Source organism: Eupeodes corollae, chromosome 3 (genome assembly GCF_945859685.1).
Source record: "Eupeodes corollae chromosome 3, idEupCoro1.1, whole genome shotgun sequence".
NCBI lineage: Eukaryota > Metazoa > Arthropoda > Insecta > Diptera > Syrphidae > Eupeodes > Eupeodes corollae.
This window is the reverse complement of record NC_079149.1, coordinates 121,571,800-121,591,941: the sequence shown is the minus strand read 5'-3', so window position 1 is coordinate 121,591,941 and position 20,142 is coordinate 121,571,800. Positions and strand designations below refer to the sequence as shown.

Below are 20,142 nucleotides of genomic sequence, written 5' to 3'. Positions count from 1 at the left end.
TACTCTTAAAATAAGAGACTGCTTTAAAAGCACCATTAATCATTTACAAAGGGATCTTAGATCTCAGCATTGAAAAACTGGTGCTTTAATAACCACTGTCGTCTAAGGTTAGTTCAAACAACAGTTTGATTTTTCAAATTTGTCATCGATTTGTGTAAAAACAGAAAAACAATGATAATCAAATGAAAACAAGACTCTTATTGAATAAAAAAATACTTGAAACATAGGAGCACTCTACCCGCCAAGTGTTAATAAGAACCTAATGTATCTTCATAAGCTTGTAAAGGCATTATTTAGCAAATTCCATACAAATATCGCATACATTTTTAGATTTCGTTTTTACAGAAATGTTATGAAAGCTTTGAATTTGTCTGATAAATTAACGTTGAAAATGAATTTTTGATTTCAAGCCGACTAGCGTGACGTTTTTTAACATGGTTGTAGTAAAATTGTTTTAAGTAAAATCTACAGACTGTAAGACCAATTTGTTCGAACTGCATTGTTTTCTTAACTATATTAAAGTTCTAATGAAAAGTTGGAGCAAATAGTAGAGTATATTATTCCATAGGTACCTTCCTTTAAACTTGGTTAGAAAAATAATTAGCTTTACAAAGACCAAAACTGGTAGAAACAAATTGTTACTCAAATAAAATGGATGATATGGAAAAGGAACTCAAAGTGGTATTTAGAAATACACAGTTTTTTTAATTAGCTGAAAAACTTTAACTTAAAAATTAAGTAATCAAGACAAGTAAATTAAACATTTGCAATAAGCAAGTTTATATTTTCCAGCTTTTGTTCAATAAAGCTTGATGATTATTGCAGAGAATAGTTTTTTCAGAGATACTATTCAATTCTAAGGCCATCATTTAAACTAAAATTTTCGTTTTTGTGCTGAAAATTCGATTAAATATCGAATTTTTACACTTATCATAAAATAGTAGAACTCATGAGCAAATTTTATGTTATAACTTTTATTGATTTCGAAGTCACTATTGTAAACCTAAAAATTCGAAAAATATTGATCGATTTTTAAATTAATGAAAACATCTGTGCCAAACGAAATATTTCATGGATATTTTTGAATCCAATTCAGTTAGAGAAAGATCTCAAAGAAAAATTGCCTAATCTTCAAGGTCTTACTATTAAAGTACATTCTTAAAATCTGATTCTGATTAAAAATCACTGATTCCTGATAAATATTTATGGTTATTTGAAGGAAAAAAGTCATGTGTTAGATCGATAAACTGATATTCTCAAAATTGTTTGTTATTTAAAACATATGTTACAAATTGTGTATTGATTGAAATTGACACGAGAGAAACTATTGAATATTTCTTTTGAAACATGGGAAACAGAGTTTTAGCTAATAATGTCACCATAATGGAACTTTTTGAATTAAATTCAGTTGTAAGAAATATTCAAAGAAAATATAAATATGTGACAATCTTCAATGTACAACTATTAAAGTACATTCCAGAGTTATGCTTCAAGTTAAAGATAAATTATTTCAGAATAAAAAAAAATTTTTGGTTAGGGAACATAAGAAAAAGATAAATGATACTCTTGAAAACTGTTAAAACATGCGATTTTGAATGTCTTAAGACTGAATCGTAAACTAAAAAATCTATTGAAAAGTGAAAAATTTTCAAAATAATAACTTCCATATGATATCTTTCGATTTCGTTAACGTTACAGAATAGATCACTGAAGTCAGATAATCAACCATTAATTTAACGTAGTCATTAAGACTTTTCCAATATCGAACTGCAGAGGTATTGGTTACTTTTCTTTCTTCTTTCAATTAAACATTGAGCCCGATATTCAGATAAATTTAAGTCTCTAATTTAAGTTAGTGTTTTTCTTTTCTCCTAGTGCGTACATATGAAACAATTAAGATAGTAGCTGTTTCAAATATGTATATGTAGGTATGCGTCTCTAAGTATACCAAACAATTGCCAGCTTTATTATAACAAAAGCTCATTTTCTCGATAAAAATCTTGAAATCTTGTGGGTGTGTTGTAAGAGGCTTACTTCAAAAAACAAAACAAAAAATATCAACAAAACCCATCTATTAGACATCATTTGATTTTTTTTTGTTCTCTCTATAAAATAACTTAAGTATTTCAGATTACTTTCTTTCTTAAATGCTTTTAATAAATAAAACAGGATCTTTCTCTTTATTCTAAGAACCTGGCTATAAGTATTAGCTTGAACGAGGCAAAAAAGATAAAAACAAAATTCTTCCCCTAACGACTTTTTTTCTGTCGGATTCTTCATTCTTGTTGTTACTGTTGTGAATCTATGGTAACAATATTTCTCCAATCTCACTTCGAACCAATACTACTTCATTAAATTTCCTCTAACAGACTCTTCTCACATCCCTTCACACTCTTACCACCGCCACAGCGCGCCGTTTTCATATAAGTTCACTTGAAATCGAACAAAAAATAGCAATATTGATGGTAATTCCCATCGAATTGAACTTTGCTGTTCGTTAAGTTTTACTTCTAACGAAAAAAAAATGTATAAACTGCTATTTTTATTCCAATTCAAATAAACTATATACATATGAATGTATAACCATTATACAGGAAATCCCTAAATGGACGACCATTTTGTTGACACCAAATGCCAGATAATTTAATAGCTGTTCATTTCGATGCCAATTTGTTTATACTCGGGATGTGTTTGTTTTTTATTTTTTGTTTGTTTATAGAATCCGCCCTTAATGCAAATTAAATGCATTTGACACATGGTAATTGCCCATCTGTATCTATTAATACCAAGGGATATTTGAGTTTTAACATTTTTGTCCAAATTATTGTGAACTGAGATAATAAACACTCATGACACTTTATTTCAAAAAAGGATTTTCGTTCTTGTTTGTATCTGTGTGTTTTTTTGGACGTACTCAGGAAATTTTAACAGAGAAAAAAAATGGCTAGACTATGTCATTGAGCTGAAACTTTAATCTCTGTTAACACAAACATATAGATTCGAGTGCAGAAATAACCTACCTACTATCTACAGACAGATGGTAGGACAAACAAAAATTGAATCAGGATCATCCTTCCAACCCTTATTTAATTCTAACGCCTAAAAAGTTCAGCTAAAACGAGTAGAACAAAAAAAAAAAATATTTTAAGCCCGAAAGTATCAGCAACATTTCAACCCCCTTCCCACTCAAACTAAAAAATAAAAAAAGAGAAACTTTTAGTGGTGTTGTACAAAAATGTGTGACAGGCTGACAGGATAGAAATTCACAAAGTGGAAATGGAATGGGCCCGTTTGAAAATTTCAAAGTGAGGGACAGTGAAATATAAATTGGAACATTTATAGTTGGGCTCTTGAGAAGATAGACAACTTGACTGATATTTCTGTATTTTTGTTGTTGTTGTTTTAGCCTGGAATCTAATTTGGCCCCGACAACGACAACGTATGTATAAACCTACAAACATCACCACTGAGGTCCTTGTATTGACTGAATCAAGTTTTTTTGTGTTCTTTTCGTTTTCTTCTTCATCGTTTATTCGTATTCGCACTGACTAATTTGGCATTGTACTAGATTTTTGTTATACATTTTTTAAGGACACTTTCACCTACCTACCTAACTATGTTATTCAGGCTAAGTACGTGTTTGACCTCGTAACCTCTGCTATCTTATTCATCTACCTCTAAGCCCAACACCTCTTTCTGAGTACATATGTGTAACTATACCACCACCTACACCATAAATGCATAAGGATCTAAAAATATCCTTAGTCCTTACCTCTACACTAGCTACACTCATTCTTATTGATTTTCTATTCGGTTCTCATTTTTTTTAAGTGTGTTGTTTGTTTATATTTGTTGTTTTTTTTGGTATATGGTGTGAGGACAATTAGTTCCACTTTCGTTCAAGTGGACACTTTCAAGTCTATAGGGCATAGGGAGAGAGGTGTCCTGATGGCTATGGCTTATTGCAATGACGTTGACATCTTTAATAAGTCATTTGACATTTTTTTCTTTCATTTCAAACCATTATACACACATGGCGATAATAATCGAGGTTAATAGACTTTTTGTTATATGTATTATGACCATAAGTGAAGGTGGCTAAGCAGAGGTTAGGTAGGTATGGCAATTGCTATTATTATAGTTATGGGGGTAGGAACTTATGTACGTGAAAATTTAGCTAGAAAACGGTGTCATGGGGAAAAAATAAACGAAAACACTTTAGCAATTTAGGAGAGGTTTGTATTTTATTCGTTATTTTTTTCTTTTTCAAGAAATTATTGCAAATGGAATTTTTTATCAGATGGTTTTTATCTTTCGTGAAAATATCGTTGACTTAATTGTAGAGAAGAAACGTTTTTAAATCCTGGAAAATAAGATTATAGTTGGACTTAGAGAAGTCCCCCAAAACAAGATTCGAAAAAGGTTGTGTATGGTCCTAACCTTTATTATATCGAAACAGAAAATTATTTATAGAGGAATAAGCACGAGAGTATATTTTGTTTAAACTTTTACTGATGATTATTATTAAAAAAAAAACATGACAAAAAGTAACAAACAATTTAAATCTAAGATGAAATCTTTAATGGGCGTAGTAGTTCTATCTCTGCTAAGTTAGTTCGTTTGACTGGGATAAGGATGCCAAATGTAAGCATCTGAGATACGAAAAATATAAAGCGAACTTTAGTCAAGTGTCTGAATCAAAGCTCCATTTTTTAAGTTACTAATCAAATATTTCAGACTCAAGGTAGAAAGTCTAACGTTCAGCTGGCCTATATATAAGCGGATTGCTTCGCAAGACCCCAACTACGGTACTGAGCGCCTTACTCTTTCAAAACCTCTTGATATTTTTAGCAAATGAATAGCTGCTGCTATTCGCCTCAAGGCTTCGTCGCAGTGGATTAACAACAACATTGGCCGCTCTGTAATTCTTAGGCATTTATAATCAATCCCAAAGCACACAGATGACACGATCGCCCAACTGCAATTCTTCAGAAACTTCCAGATTTTTATACCTTTAAGATCTTTCTGGGAGGATATGGCATTTCTGGAAAACGAGTCAATCTATTTTTTTTTTTGATACAAATGGATCAAAAACAAAATAAGGGGTTGGTTGAGGTGTGTAGTTTGAGCGACTGAAATTGTGTTCCAGGTGGAACTTTTGGCGATAAAAGAAGTCTTGTCCTGGCTTAAAGAAAATATGATGCCATCTGATATCCGTCTCAGATAGTAAGGCAGCTATCAAATCTCTGAACTCTGTTTCTACAAACTTTTTAACAGTCCAAAACTGTCGATCATCTCTAATGGAGATGGCAAAGCAGTTCAATATTCATGTTTGCTGGGTGCCAGGCCATAGAGCCATTAGGTAAGGCAGCTGAACTCGTTAGGAACGGTATAACACAATTCATTCTACCACGTTTACTATTACTAATGCAGGACCCTATAAAGAAGGCAAACACCATCACCACGGTCTAGTCGCACAAAACATGTGGCCTACACTAGATATTAAGGTCGATAATAGGTGTCATGACAGGGCACTGCCTAATAGGAGAGCATGTCAATAGCCTGGGCGTAATCTTAAATGACTTTTCCAAAAGCTGTATGGACGAGAAAGAGGAGGAAACAGTTCTTTCTGAGCTAGCTTAAAAACGCAAGGATTACCTAGGAGAATTCTTTTTTAACGGTTTTAACGATCTAAATTATATAAGTATAATCAGCCTCTCACGTTTCGTAAGGAACTCAAACTGGTTTCATTTAGCTTAAGAGAAAGCCTTAAGATTCATGTGGTATCACAATGGACTATTAAACTGGCCTAAATGTGTCCTATTCTATCACGGACAGCCCCTTTAACATGACCTAACCTAACCTAGATTTTCCAAACCATAACGTTTGTAACTTTTGCGGTAAAACAAAATTGAAATCGATCTCATTTTTCGAATTCAAAATTTTAAAATTTCTGGACGTTTCGAATTGAAATTATTAAAATATCTCATTAATAGATTCGAAATCCAGATTTTCTAAGAGTAAATTTGTTTTGGGCGTTACTGCGTAAGAAAGTATTTCATATCTCTTGAATAAACACAAATTTTGTTTTACAGATAATAATTTGATGGAATACAGAAATGACTTTCAAAAGCATCCATTAAGTTGTTGTTAATAAAGCAACAATTTTTGTATAATTAATAAATTCAAATATTAATTTGTTAAGAATTTAAATTTAATTTGTTAAGATATTAAGAAAGAAAAATAAAATTGACAGTTTTTCCGTTTCAACAAAATGTATTCAAAATACTGATAAAACGTTTCGAATATCTCAAATAAATGCATCTAAAACCTTAATTTTTGATTGCATACTTTTCGAAGACTTTTTAATGTCAATAATCACAGTAAAAAACTAAACTCAAAAACAAAAGCTTATGTATACACAAAAGAAATATAAAAATCCAATAAATATTTAGAAAAAAAATCAAATAAATGATTATTAAAAATAAGCTCTTTAAAAAACACAAGATGATTGTAAGGAGCCTCGTTTTCGTCAAAAGACAAACAAATAAATTCAATCCAATAAAGATTCATAATTCATTGCTTCAAATATATGGATGTATATGTTATAATATCATAAAATTCAATCAAATTGAGTTGCTGTGTGCTTTTTTGCGTTCTCCACCTGGGCGTCAGTTTATAGAAATTATCAATTTGTAACAGCTTGTGTTCAGGTATACTCTTATAGAAAATAATCACAAAAAAATTGAAAACAAACAAATTTCCTTCAGTATAAACGTAATACCTTACACGTGTATGTTAGTATACGTATCCAAGCGGTACATTATTCCATCTACCCTTGTTTTTTTTATGAGTACGCAGATGTACCTACTTCATATAATTTCTGTTGAAATGTATCAAGTAAAAATGAAAGGTCCATAAACCATTCAATATTCTACAATGAAATACAAAAAAATAAGTAGACACGAGATACCTCGTACTCCACTCTCTCTCCAACTCTATGTGACAAATGACAAAGAAATATATAGAAAAGAATACTAAGAAGTACGTACGTTCGTCGCTGCCGCCGCCGCCGTCACACGTCTGCAAGTAAGCCAATTATATTATTTGAAAGCACATGTATAGGCAATTGGTATATTTGAGTAGAGTAGGTACCCACATATTTTCACAAACCCTCGACAACGTCAGACAATTTTACCGAAATTAAAGTCATAAATAAACCAATTCCATCCTGGTTCATGTGTGCAAACACTTTGGCAATGACTCACAACCTAAAGGCCTACAAAATCTATACCTCTACCTCAAACTTAAGACCGACGAAGAAGGAAGAGGGAGTATCTATACTATATGCAAATGTATCACATATAATAGAGGTATGTAGAAGTAGGTACCTTAACTTGAACCTAATATGAAGCTTTCAAGAATATATAGAGAGAGAGAAATTTCACTGAAAACTTGATTGTAACCATAAATTTAATTCATGATCCTTGTGCTAAGATATATACCCTTCCAAGCGTAAGTTATTGTCTCTAACCCACAGAAATATACACATGTAACTCACACTTATCTATCTATAGGTTGATGGGTATAAAGTTATAGGCAGAGGTGTAATGCGTTAGAGATATATGAGCAGGATAAACATCTTTCCATAGCCCCATTCCAATATTGGTTTGTGCTGTCTTACCAAATCGTATAATTGTATTTATTATAACATTGAATCAAATAAATACCTATGCCTGGCCTATATACCAATACCAATACAAAAACCATATCCAACCCAATACCCATGCTTTATAGCAAGGACAATAATATGGCGTGTAAGCTATTGGTTATATCTCCTGCATCAGCTGAAGTTTTGATTTATTTTTATCCTTTATCTATTTTCATCATATGTAGGTCCTTCATATATGACCATCATTATTACAAGGATAACGACCTAAGCGCACATATACCTACGCTATTTTGACCAGCATCAGACCATATTCTTAAATAAGTTAGAAGGGAATATTGCAAGTGTTGTTTCACTTGGTCAATGTCTTTAACTGTCAGTTAAACTCTTTAGTCAACCTATAAATTGCATTTCCTTGTTTCTGACACTTGGTTTGTCTGTCATTTCATTATTTCTTTTTGCTCCTTGATAAAGTTGTGTTCTCACAAAAGTTCCTTACACAAACATGTCTTCAACACTATTTCTTCGAATGAGAAAACACAACAAGTGTGTGTACAATCTAATTATCTACAAATGAAATGCTATTATGCACAGTTAATGAACAAAAGGACGATTTAATCACACATCCTCAATAGAGGACATTTATTGTTATGCTTTTAAATAGAAAAGCAAAAAGAATTTTCTCATATAGTCCTCAAATTTTATCATCATATTCTAAAAATAAAGGAAACATATCACACTATTACTCCCCCCCCCCTCCCACCATTTTCACCATTGAATTGAATATGTATAGAGATGCATTTCATAAATTTTATTTTATAAAAAGGACCTCAAACTAAAGAAGAATATTTTTGTTTGCTTATTATTTTGTTTTATTAGCCGCATTTAAATTAAAAGCAAAAATACACACACATGTGAATGGGAAAGAGGAGAAGGACGAATACAAATATAAACAAGAGGATTTACATTTTACTATTCAAAAGGATAATAGAGAATACATCGCACTCATTGCATGAAGCCAGCAAAAAGCATATAAACACACATACATGCAGCAGGAGAAGCAGCAGCAGAAAATGCAGACAAAACTTTTTTGTCTAGCACTTTAGAGCACGAAGGATATACAGAAAACAGAACGCAAGCAAAATAATTTTCAGATCCTTTTATATTTTTCTTTTGTCTTATTATTAGCTCTCGCTTTCCATCTTTACAGGAATTCATTTTAAGGATAAAACAACATAAATTGAATGGAAGACCAAACTACAACAAAATCGTGAAAAAATGAGAAGTGGTAGGGAAAGGGGGATTGGATAGATAAGTTTTGTATTTTATTCTCTAGAGTTTTGGTTATAAGAAGTGTTTTTTTAATGTATATGTATATGAGTCGTGTGATGGTAAAGTGTGTGTGTGTATGTGTTTAGTATAAGTTTTGATGGTGAGAAAAAAGCATATGTTTTATTGGTGCTTTGTGTGTGAATTGTGGCAAGGATAAGCTTTTGATAATTATGGTTTATTGCTTTTTGTGTGGTGTGACTTGAACGCGAGGCTAATGCTTAAAATAAATCATATACGACTTTGTGTTATTTTTGTTTGTATTTTTTTCTTGTTATAATATTTTATGCGCTAGAGCGAGCTATCTACGAAAAGTTTTATTTTTTTCTTATATTTTGCATAAAGATATAATTATTATTATTAGTTTCATGTTTTTTTTTTTGTACAGAAAAGGACTTGTTTTTTTTATATAATTGTGTATCGGTTTATTATTTTTTTTATCATTAAGATAATTGCAATTGATATAAGGATAATTTAAATAGTTTTTGGTTTTGGTCTATTTTAAAGTTTTAGTTAAGTTTGGTTTGTGCAAAGTTTTACTAGTGATTTTTTGTTTCTTGAAATATGTATACTCAGTTATAATAAATTTTAGATTTTAGATAGTTTTGTGCTGGAAGTATTATAATCCTAGAGAGATAGAACTTTGAAAAAAAAAATGTATAATAAAAATAAGAAATAAAAAGTGCTATGGTATTGAAAATCAGTTTTTATTGAAGTTTGTATAATACATTTTGCAGATTTATCTGACTGGGTTTTTGTTAAGCTTAAAGGATTTTACATACTTAGAAAATTTATATCTACATATTTAGTTCGGGGAAAATTGATTCCTTATGGTTCCAATGATCTTATTTATTAGTATAGGGTTAAGATAGTCAATAGCTAAATAACGGAGAGTTTTTGTGGTTTTTCAAATTTTTTATCAAGATGTGTTCGACGACCTGGACGCTCGAGGGCAGAAAACTTGGATTCAGATAGAAATCATTAAACAAAATTAGAACTGCAGTATTAAATATTAAGTCTTCTTCTTTTCATTAAAATAATTATCTTAAAACTGAAAAAAATACTTTTAGCTTAAAATCACCAAGGTGCAGAATTGGTTTTGCTAGCAATTTAATACCTTAAATCTTGACTTAATTGAAAAACAAAATCAATAAATACTTAAACTAACCTGTTTTGTGTGTCCATCAAACAGTATAATTTATTAATAAGGTGAATTTTAAATGAAATCAATATACACGCATAGAAAATCATTTCGGGAACACGTCCTAATTTGAAATCTTCAACAATCGATCACAAATTATTTTTTTAGTAAATCCAGTTATTCGGTGTCAAACGTCAGTCGAGGAAGAGAACGATAACAAAGCTGGCTGTCAGAGTAGTTTTCGTCAAATAAATTATATCTAAATGTTAAGTACCTTTCTATTTATTATTTGTAGAGCGTACATCAATAGTCCGTCATTCCGTGAACGTATTTATTACATTTAATTTTATTGATGAAATTCTTTTTTTACGACTCTAAATAACAAGGGGAGCTCTTAATTTAAATCGTCATTTCGTGAACGGTCATTTCGGGAACGTTTCCATGATTTGACGTATTTTCTTTGAAGATTGTGTATGTATTGTTTTCATTATTGCTTTTTTAATATAGATACATAATACACCGATGTTATAAATCAAAGCTTAAATTATGTGCTTTGTTTTGTTCTTATTGGTTTTATCAAACTTACAAAAACGTTCCCGAATTGATAGTTTCTATAAGATATAGAATTCTGTGCGCTGCCCTGTCAAAGTTTATTTATATACAAAGTTTAAAACAGTGTAAGTTTAAAGTCATCATTTTAGCTTGCAATTTTTTTTGTCATAAAAGCAATTTTGAAATTTGCAACCTTGGTGATTTTGAGCCTTTTATCCTGCATAAAAATGGTCAGAAAAAAATTCTGATTTAATTCAGTTATTAGTTAGGGATTTTGTAAAAAAGTTACTATTTTCACAAGTTCTGTGCCCTTAACCTAAATCAACTAACGATTTTTGTGCAATAGAAATGCAATTTTAAGCATGGTTTTATTATTTTCTCATGGTCACTTACAGAAGTGGATCACCTAGGCGTCTGAGTTTTTTTTTTAAATAAATTTAATTGAATTTTAGCAAATTTTTCTATAATTGTATTTCAAAATAAATGAATTAGCACAACCAGCTTTTTTTTAAATACCAATAGACAAATCAAGAAAATTTCAGACATTTTTAAAGCAATTTACTGTAGCAAATTTTTAATTAGAAAATATCGATCTTTAAAAATGCAGGTAAATATATTTTGAAAAAATAAATATTTACAAATATAAATTTAAAAAGCTGTTGAATACATTTGTTTTTTGTTTTGAGTGATCTGTTTAGAAAGTTCGATCAACTGATCCTCCTCTTTGGCTTACAAATTTTTTAACCAAATTTACATTGTCGGACATTAACCCACCAACACGGATAGTAAGAGAATTGGGCCTATGTGCTGCAAACGGAAATTAACTAGCAATTTTTTTCACTGGAATGTCATTTTCAACCATATTTGTATTATTTTCACTAAAATGGCAAGTTACATTTGTGGTACACCCTGGCGTATACTAGTTTTTTTTTGTAATTGTTTGATTTTTCCTCTATTTTTTTTTGGATGTAAAGATTCTTACAACTGGATTGCCTTACTCTTATGATTAAAAATATCCACAGAAAAATCAAGAAAATACAGGTTAGAATAATGAAAAATAATGCATTCTAACAAATCCGGGTAAATATATATTAGACAAACATAAATATTTGGAAAACTGATCAATAAATTGATTGAATCAAAAATTTATGTTTTTTTGTTTTGAAACACAAGAGTTTTCCTGTTTTTATTTTTTATTCATACTTTTAAAAATTTGATCCTAATAATTTGGTGTCATAACTAAAGAGTGCTTTAATTTTAAGGGACGATATTGAATGTGAACAACACCTGAACGGCAAGTTTTTTGTTCCATTAAATTTTACATTCTAAATTTCAAACAAATTTAGTTCTAATAATATTCATGAAAAGATACACAATCGAGCGTTTCGTTGAAGTTTTCCAGGCTTATTATGAAAATGGCAGTTCAAAACAATTGCACCTCTCACGCTAGTCGTTGATGAACATTTGGCATAAAGACTTGCATTTACACTCTTACATGGTGAAATTGACTTAAGAACTAAAGCCTCTTGGCCATATCAAGAGTCATTAATGGTCAGAATCGTGGCAAGGTGAGGCAGTGTTGAGGCACATTTTCACCGTAGTTGATTCGTCGATAAGCGGAATGCCTGTATTAGGGCTAATGATAATCTTAGACTTGTTGCCAATAACTAATGTATTTACAAAGAGTGACTGTTTGATTCGGTTTATGGACTGGCGGCATCATCGGGCCGTAGTTTACAAAATGAAGCCGGTTAGGTAGTTGCTGCGAATAGTTTTCGATATCGTGAGATTCCATCGAAATTTGTATTGCCTGAATTGGAAGATATATCCAACAAGACGGTGGTGTCACTTGCCAATTAGGCAATGCAACAATGGCTCTTTTGGATAAGATAATTCGGAGCATTAGAGGAATAGAACCTCAATTATGCCTCAATGTCATCAAAAGTTTGGTTAATCTGATAAATGCGTAATACAGAGAGCCCAGCGTCTATTTGGCCGGTATTTTGTTCCATACATAATTAAATAATACCAAAATTATCATATGCAAAAGAAATGACAATTATTTCTTAAACAATTTGTAAAATTTAAATTTTACCATACTTTAAAATGTTTTATCCAAAATATTAAAAACATTGATCCCTATAAACTTAATCTGTTTGCATACAAACAAATTTTCCAAAAATGGGATACAAAATCCTACCTTTAAAAAACAAAAGTTTTGTTAGATTTAACTTCCAAACTGAATCTGTTTTTAAAATCAATAAAATTTTAGCAAATCAATTTATTTATCTTGCTTTCTTTTTAATATTTTTGTTCTGAAATTTAAGAATATTACGAAAACTAGAAGCTCAGAAAAGCTTTCAACGTAAAATACTATCACTTCCAACTTGGACTGTAACTCTAGATGCAGTTTTCAGCATTATTTTAGAAGGGATAGGTTCAATGATTGCAATGCACTCAAGAAAAACTGTATTTAAATAAATGTGCATTTAAATTGTATTTGAAATATGGAATTTAGTTTAAAAAAGTAAACGAAAAAAATGTAACAAAAACGCAATGCCAATCCTGCTTCAATACCTGCGTGACAATGCTAAATAATGAGATTTAAGGCTTCAATATTCAGTTATATTTTAAGCCTAAAACGTATGTAAATAAAATCATTTAATTTCATTTTTAAAAACAAATAAAACTGATTTTCAAAACCATTCAATAAACAATTAAACTATGATATAAAAACATATTCTAGTGCTTCAGTAAATATTAGAAATGTCATTAATTAAAAAAAATAGTGAAAAGTGTATAAATTGCAATAAAGTATTATTATTATTTTCTTGCTTTTGTCAACTATTAGAACTTTAATTTTTGTATTTAACTTGAAACCTCTATAAAGAAAAGATCCCTAATTATTGGTTAGTTTTGTGCTCATGATGTTGTACAGTCATAAATTAGAACACTTATATTATTTAAAATTTATTTATGTTTGAGAACAAATAAATTCGAAATATATTTTTATTTATATTATTAAATAAATAAGTATATACGCACGCACACCCAAAATTAGAGGGAAAAGGACAAAAACACAGTTAAAAAATTTCATATAATATGAACAAATTTATCTTAAGAGAAAAAACATTATATTATAAATTTTGTATGTGAATTGTATTTTTTGTGTATTTTATGTGTCTGATGAAGTTTGTTTGAATTTTTTTTTATTTTTTCGATGATATTATGATTTTTCAATGGATTAGTTTGTTTATTTTGTTTTAATTTATAATTTATTATTAAGAAATTAAAACAATTCTCAGATCCTAATTCTTCTCTCACTCTCTTTTTTTTGTCAATTTTATTTTGTTGGTTTTTAATAAATTAGGACGATTTTGATTTTTGTGTGTCTCTTTTCTGTAAAAAAAATGTTTTCGTGTAATCTTTTGTTTAATTTAATTTTTTTTTTGGGAAAATTAAAACTTATTTAAGCAAAAATCAAAGCTTGTTATAATAATATGGTAGGTATAGTAAGGTAAGTACTTTAATTTATGTGTAAAAAATAAATATATATTTTTGTTGTTTATATAAGTTAAGAGTCTCATGGAAAAGCGAATAGATTATATATTTATATAAATAAATTTTAGTGTAACTATGAAGCGTTCATATATTACTTCAAAATGATGTTAAATTAAATTTTATATTTGTTTTTTTTTTTTCACAAAAAAAAATGAAATAAAGAAAAACGCATTAAACAAATATTGTAAGAGTTCAGTGAAAACTTTTTATAAAAAAGAATTTTTCTCAACTGAATTGATTCCATGAAAATAATGGCCGTTTCATATGGAATGGATTTAATGAATAAACTAAATAAACAACAATTTATTTGACAGCCAATTTGTATAAACCTTTAAGCCAATAAACCACACAACTTAAACAATTCTTGCATTTATTTATTTTTTTAAATTTAAGACAGGTAAACAAAAATTTAAAATACAAATTTTAAAAATCTAATTATTTTGTTTTTATTAATTTTTTTAAATTTTCTAAACGACAAACATTTAGAACGATGTTATATATTTAAAAATTAAAAGAGTAACAATGGAAACATATCATCTATGAATTTCATGAAAATTTTAAACTAAAATTAAGGAAACAAAATTCAAAACCGTTTAAAAAAATGGACACACCAACGCGACATTATGATTGAAATTCAAAAAAAATTAAGTAAATAAATCATAAAAATACTTCTAAGATATATTACGATTTTAATGTTTTGTATTTGTTTTTGTTTTTTATCAAGCATTAAATACTCACGGAAGTTTTTTTATTTATAAAAAAAAATAATAAAATATTTATTTTTTCATGTATGTTTCATTTTTTTTTAAAATATATTTTTGTGGATATTTTGTTTGTAGGTTTCGTAATATGTCAAATAATATCGTGGTTTAATATTTTCTTTTTGTTGATTATTTTATTGTTTTTTTTTTTTTATTTGTTTAGTTTTTTGCTTGGGAGTACGGTATTTTGTTACGTTCATATTACACGCATTTTACATTTAGAATATATGGAATAAAAAACAGACGATATTTTTATTAAGAGAGTATAGAGAAGATTTTTGATATCGTACCGTTTCGCTCACCTTCTTGTCCCACTGTAGGACATATGGCACAGGATGATCGTTGGGGAATTCGACGTGGCAGTTGAATATGACGCCTTCACCAAGGATGGCTGTAATGTGTACAGCATCTTCTGCTTGGAAGAAAGAGAAACAAAAACATATTGTGATTAGTTACAATTGATCAGAAGTGGGATTGATTTTCAAACTAATATGATTAGTGGGGTAAGGGGTTGAATCAAATCAGCAATTGTTATATAGAACTGTCAACAACTTTCAAAATACTCTAATTTCCATTCAAAATTTCAAAAATCAGACATCAGTTCTCATTTTTACTCAACCTCAAGGTAAACACATTTTAAACAATCATGTTTTCTGTCATTCCTGAAGGTTCACTTAATTTTCTACCTGAAGCTCCCCAGAGGCCATACAGTTGGATAAGTAATGACAACTCAATTTAATTGGCAAGCAAAGTACCTTGAATAAACAAAAAAAAAAAGAATAACCTATTCCTGATGGGCGGGTAAATCATTTTTGTTCGTTCTCTTTCCCCACTGTATTATTATTCTTTCACTTGACTTTTGCTGTAATATTTCGTTTTAGAAATATCATAATTTTTTTGAACATCTTCTGGTTCAATTTTGAGTACCCTGATGATCAGTCCTATAAGAGAAACTGACTTGAAAAAAAAAAACAATTTTCGTTGTATAAATCAAAAGTATTTTTATTATTTAACATGCAAACGAATCTGACATTTTTTTCAAAGGGGTTGATATGACACAAATAATTCGCTTTTCGCACCCCCCCTTAAGATCCATCCTCGTTTTCGTCCTCGTTGATGTCGACGTTCGTCTTCGTAGTCGTCCTTCTCGTTGTGTTGTCGTTTTTATAAAGGTAGACTATAAAATGAGATAGAAGATGCCACAAACTTGCCATTCCCCAGGGGTGTTTGTACAAATTTAAAATCGAGGGTTGACACAACCACTGGGGAATTCAAGGTACTATACTAAAACTCATATACATCTCCTTGCCAACCCCCTCCCCAATGGCTGCCACCTCCCACAGCACCACAACATCGCCCGCCGCATATTCATCCGCATGAATTAAATTACCCACGAGGATTTGTTCAAAAATGTGGGTCCTTGCTTTGAATTGGATTGCAGTGTTGAGTGGGGGTGGGGGTTCGTTGTAGAGATATGGATGGGGTACTAGGATGAGTATAAGGCGAGCTCACAGACAGAGAAAACTTCTGACGACTATACCTAGTTTGGAAGTGGCTGAGTGGCAGTGGCGGTGGCAGCACAACGGTTATGGCAGCAGCAGCAGCAGAAAAAGCTAAAGCAGCGCAGCAGTGGTGATGGTGGTGGTAATGGTGGTGATGGCAGTGGCAGTGGCGGCAGCGGTATGGCATCCAAGTTAAAGCAGCAAGGACGGAAAATATATTCTGCAAGGGAATAATTAGAGCAGAAAATTTATGATTCACTGGGATGCTTTCGTCACCATCATAGTCGGTTGGGTTGGGCCCCGATGGATGTACGATGCCCATTATTTCATATAATATTATATATACACGTGTAGGTACCTTTTATCTATTTATAAAGTATACATTTATAGTACTATATAAAGGATAGTTTCAACCATCCTCAACGACCCCTCTCCACAACAGGCTCTAACTATAAGCAACTTTTGAATAGCTCAAGTTTAAGCACACTTTTGTCAGTGACACAAAGGAATCAAGTTGTTGGAAATGACAGAAGTATCCAACGAGATGTATTTAAGCCAGTTAAGGGCTTACCTATAAATTATACTTAATTAATGGCCGTTCAAGCACTTTGTTGTTATATATGTATATAGGTATGTTAATATGTGTCTGTATGAGGATTTTAAGTCTTTTTTAACTTAATTATAAAGACATTAAAAGGTACACCAATTGTTAACTTTTTTTCGTGAGGAGGTTCAGGTGCAAGAATTTTGACAAAAAGAGAGACTAAACCCAAATTATTACTTTATATTTTTTAATTTAAGGGTTAATTTGTACGTCCTTAACTGTGAAGAGAGTGTTTTCTTAAATTTTTTTTAAACAATATTTTATATTATTTTTTTTTTAGAAAATTTCAAAAAAATGTTCAGATTTTATACAAGAAACAAAAATTAAAATTCAAATACTTTGACATAACAGAATGATTTCTTGAAAAAATAAATAATACAAAAATTACTAAAACTTGGTGAAAATTCTTAATTTTTTGAAAACCTGATTTTTAGATTTTCCAAAATATTGTGTCGAACAATTATGACGAGAAACGATTTTAGTACTCGGTTTTAAATTATGGTTTTTTGGGTATTGCAAAATTATTCATGATTTTCTACTGTTCGAAACTTCAAATGGGCTCATCTTAATACTGCTGAACTCATAATTTGGACAATTTTCAATTTTAAATTTGGTTACATCTTTTATCTTTTTTTTTTAAGTAGAATTTGTTTACATTACATAGTTCATTTGTAATTAACTATAAATAAATGACGACTTTGTGGGTTAGTTTTCCATTTTTTACTTTAGAAGTTCTCCACTTGGTCAAAAATGTGAATCGCAAAAATTAAAAACAAAGAAACTGTAACCCAAGTTTCAACTCTAAAAATGTTGTGTTTGAATCGAAATAGGAGCATTGAATTTCGCAAAACTCAAACTTATAAAAACAAGCATTTTTGAAATCTTTAACAATTTTTAGTAATTTCAATTAAGTTCATTATTTCCATTTGTGTTGTATTGAAAAACAAAACGGAAAAAATTATGAAAATTTTAAAAATATTGCAATTGTATTAATATTTCCAGCTCAGTTCCGATGAAAGAACTGTTGTTTTAATATAAGTTGGCCCGGCAAGCTAGAATTTTCTTTTAATACCTAAACTTTAAATTGATAAAGTTGTAAGTAGAAATATTCAAGCTAATTATTTCAACATAACATAACATTTAATAACTACAAATTGCGGGCACTAATTGAAAAATTTGTCAAAATCTTATTTGAGGGATATTCAAATTTCCCTTTAAGAAAAAGTCACACTCATAATTTAAATTTAAAAGGTACTTTTTTTACAAAAACGAAGAACAAAAAAATTCAAATCCCCCCATAAAACAATTAAAAAGGGAACAAATAAAGCCGCGATTGTAAATATTAACTTGAAAATTGAAGATATTTTGGATTTTTTAAATCATTATATCCCTACGCACAGAGAAAAACAACATGAATTACGAAATGTCAAATTTGCGTTTCTTAATATAATTTTTCAGTATTCTCATTTTAACCCTAAGAAAACACAAGAACTATACCATATCCACTTGCCTTAAATGTAGTATGTGGTTTTTTAAATTTACTAAATGCACAATAAAATACTCTATATAAGTTTGGGTACTTAAGAATTTTGAAACCTTACTACCTCAATCATTATTTCTCACACATTAAAAGTGTCGAAATATTATTATTTATTAATTGAGAAGGGTTCAAGTGATACTCGTATATGTGTAAGAAAGTAGGTACCGAACATTTATTGGTTGACTCAATTATTTTTAATAATAAAAAGCTTACAACCCTTAGATAACCCCAAGCTACATATATGTATAAAATACATATATAGATCTTTTTAAGTTTTCTTATTGCGTTTCATCAATTTATATACAGACAAATTGATTACGACTTGAGGGACTGTGTGTACAGAAGTGTGTGTATAGGATAGTGTATCCTTAAATTGGTCATGGGTCTTCTTTCAAAAACCTCTTTAATTCCCTTCATCACACTCGCAGCTACGTATGGTTCCCTACTATCTGCGTCTGTGTTTTGTAGGTACATAGGATAAAGCAAAGTTCTTTTCATTTCTCTACTTACACTATTGTTATATGTATGTACAACATTTAGTGATAGTAGATAGATGTATCTCTAGGATTCTTTTGTGTGTTATAGATGGATACACCCAATCACCGTAACGTGATGTAATTTACAACACTTCAATAGTACAAATGACCCTCGAAGTGAAAAGCTGGAAGTTGGAAGTTGAATGCAGAGTCTCTCTCTAAGTACTAAAGGTATGTGTTTTCCTATATAGAAAGGTACACAGAAAAGGTTTCGGAAACACTTTGGTGCCAAAAGGAAATAGGACCATGCCATCATGCTATCGTATAAAACATTTATACATATATAGAATAGATATAGGTATATTAGTATATGGGGTGCATAATATTCATTTATTGTGCGTTTGTGTAAGTAAATACATGTGCCAAAAGCGAAGAACGACCCCACAACACTTTATAAATGTAAGATTGAGCTTCATCTTTAAATGTACTTATACAGGGTGGGTCAAACGTTTTTTTCTAGATTTAAAATAAATCATTACTTTTTTGTTTATAATTTTTTTTTTCTTAATTTCCTTATAATAAAATACAACAAACTTGGGAGATTCATAAAATTTAATTTCAACCAATGGATGGAACCAGGATATGATTGAACATTTTTGAGGCAGTTGTTTTTGAAACTGGTTCTAATTTCAGTTATATATATTTTAAGCCCCAGAGAATATTCATAAATCATAATTTTTGAATTTAAAATAAATAACTTGTAAAACATCAAACCTATAAAAGCTATTATCACTTTAAATTAGGGAGTAACTTTTGACCCACCCTGTTCGAACTCTAAAGGTATGTAATGTGCATATAGAGTAGAATAAAAAGAAGTAACGTAGTAAGGTATATCTAACCAGATTTTTCAATACCCAAGTTGATTATCTTCCTGTCAGGTGTCAGGAGAATAGAATGAAAAGATGAATCTAGTTGTTCAATTTGTTGTTTGTTGTTTGTTGAAATGT

The 20,142-nt window shown here is 30.0% G+C and overlaps 1 protein-coding gene across 15 annotated transcripts in view; it reads right to left on the bottom strand.

Moving 5' to 3' along the window:
* LOC129951674 (protein turtle) overlaps positions 1 to 20,142 on the bottom strand; it is a 156,637-nt gene that overhangs the window by 84,586 nt on the left and 51,909 nt on the right. For 13 of the 15 annotated variants that reach the window (XR_008782214.1, XM_056063938.1, XM_056063939.1 and 10 more), the window contains exon 4: positions 15,304 to 15,425. Coding sequence is in view for 14 of the 15 variants with exons in the window: in XM_056063938.1 (XP_055919913.1) it covers positions 15,304 to 15,425 (122 nt within the window). In the remaining variant the exon portion in view is untranslated. The remainder of the gene's footprint in view (positions 1 to 15,303; positions 15,426 to 20,142) is intronic. The other 2 variants (XM_056063930.1, XM_056063933.1) reach the window with 1 other exon arrangement.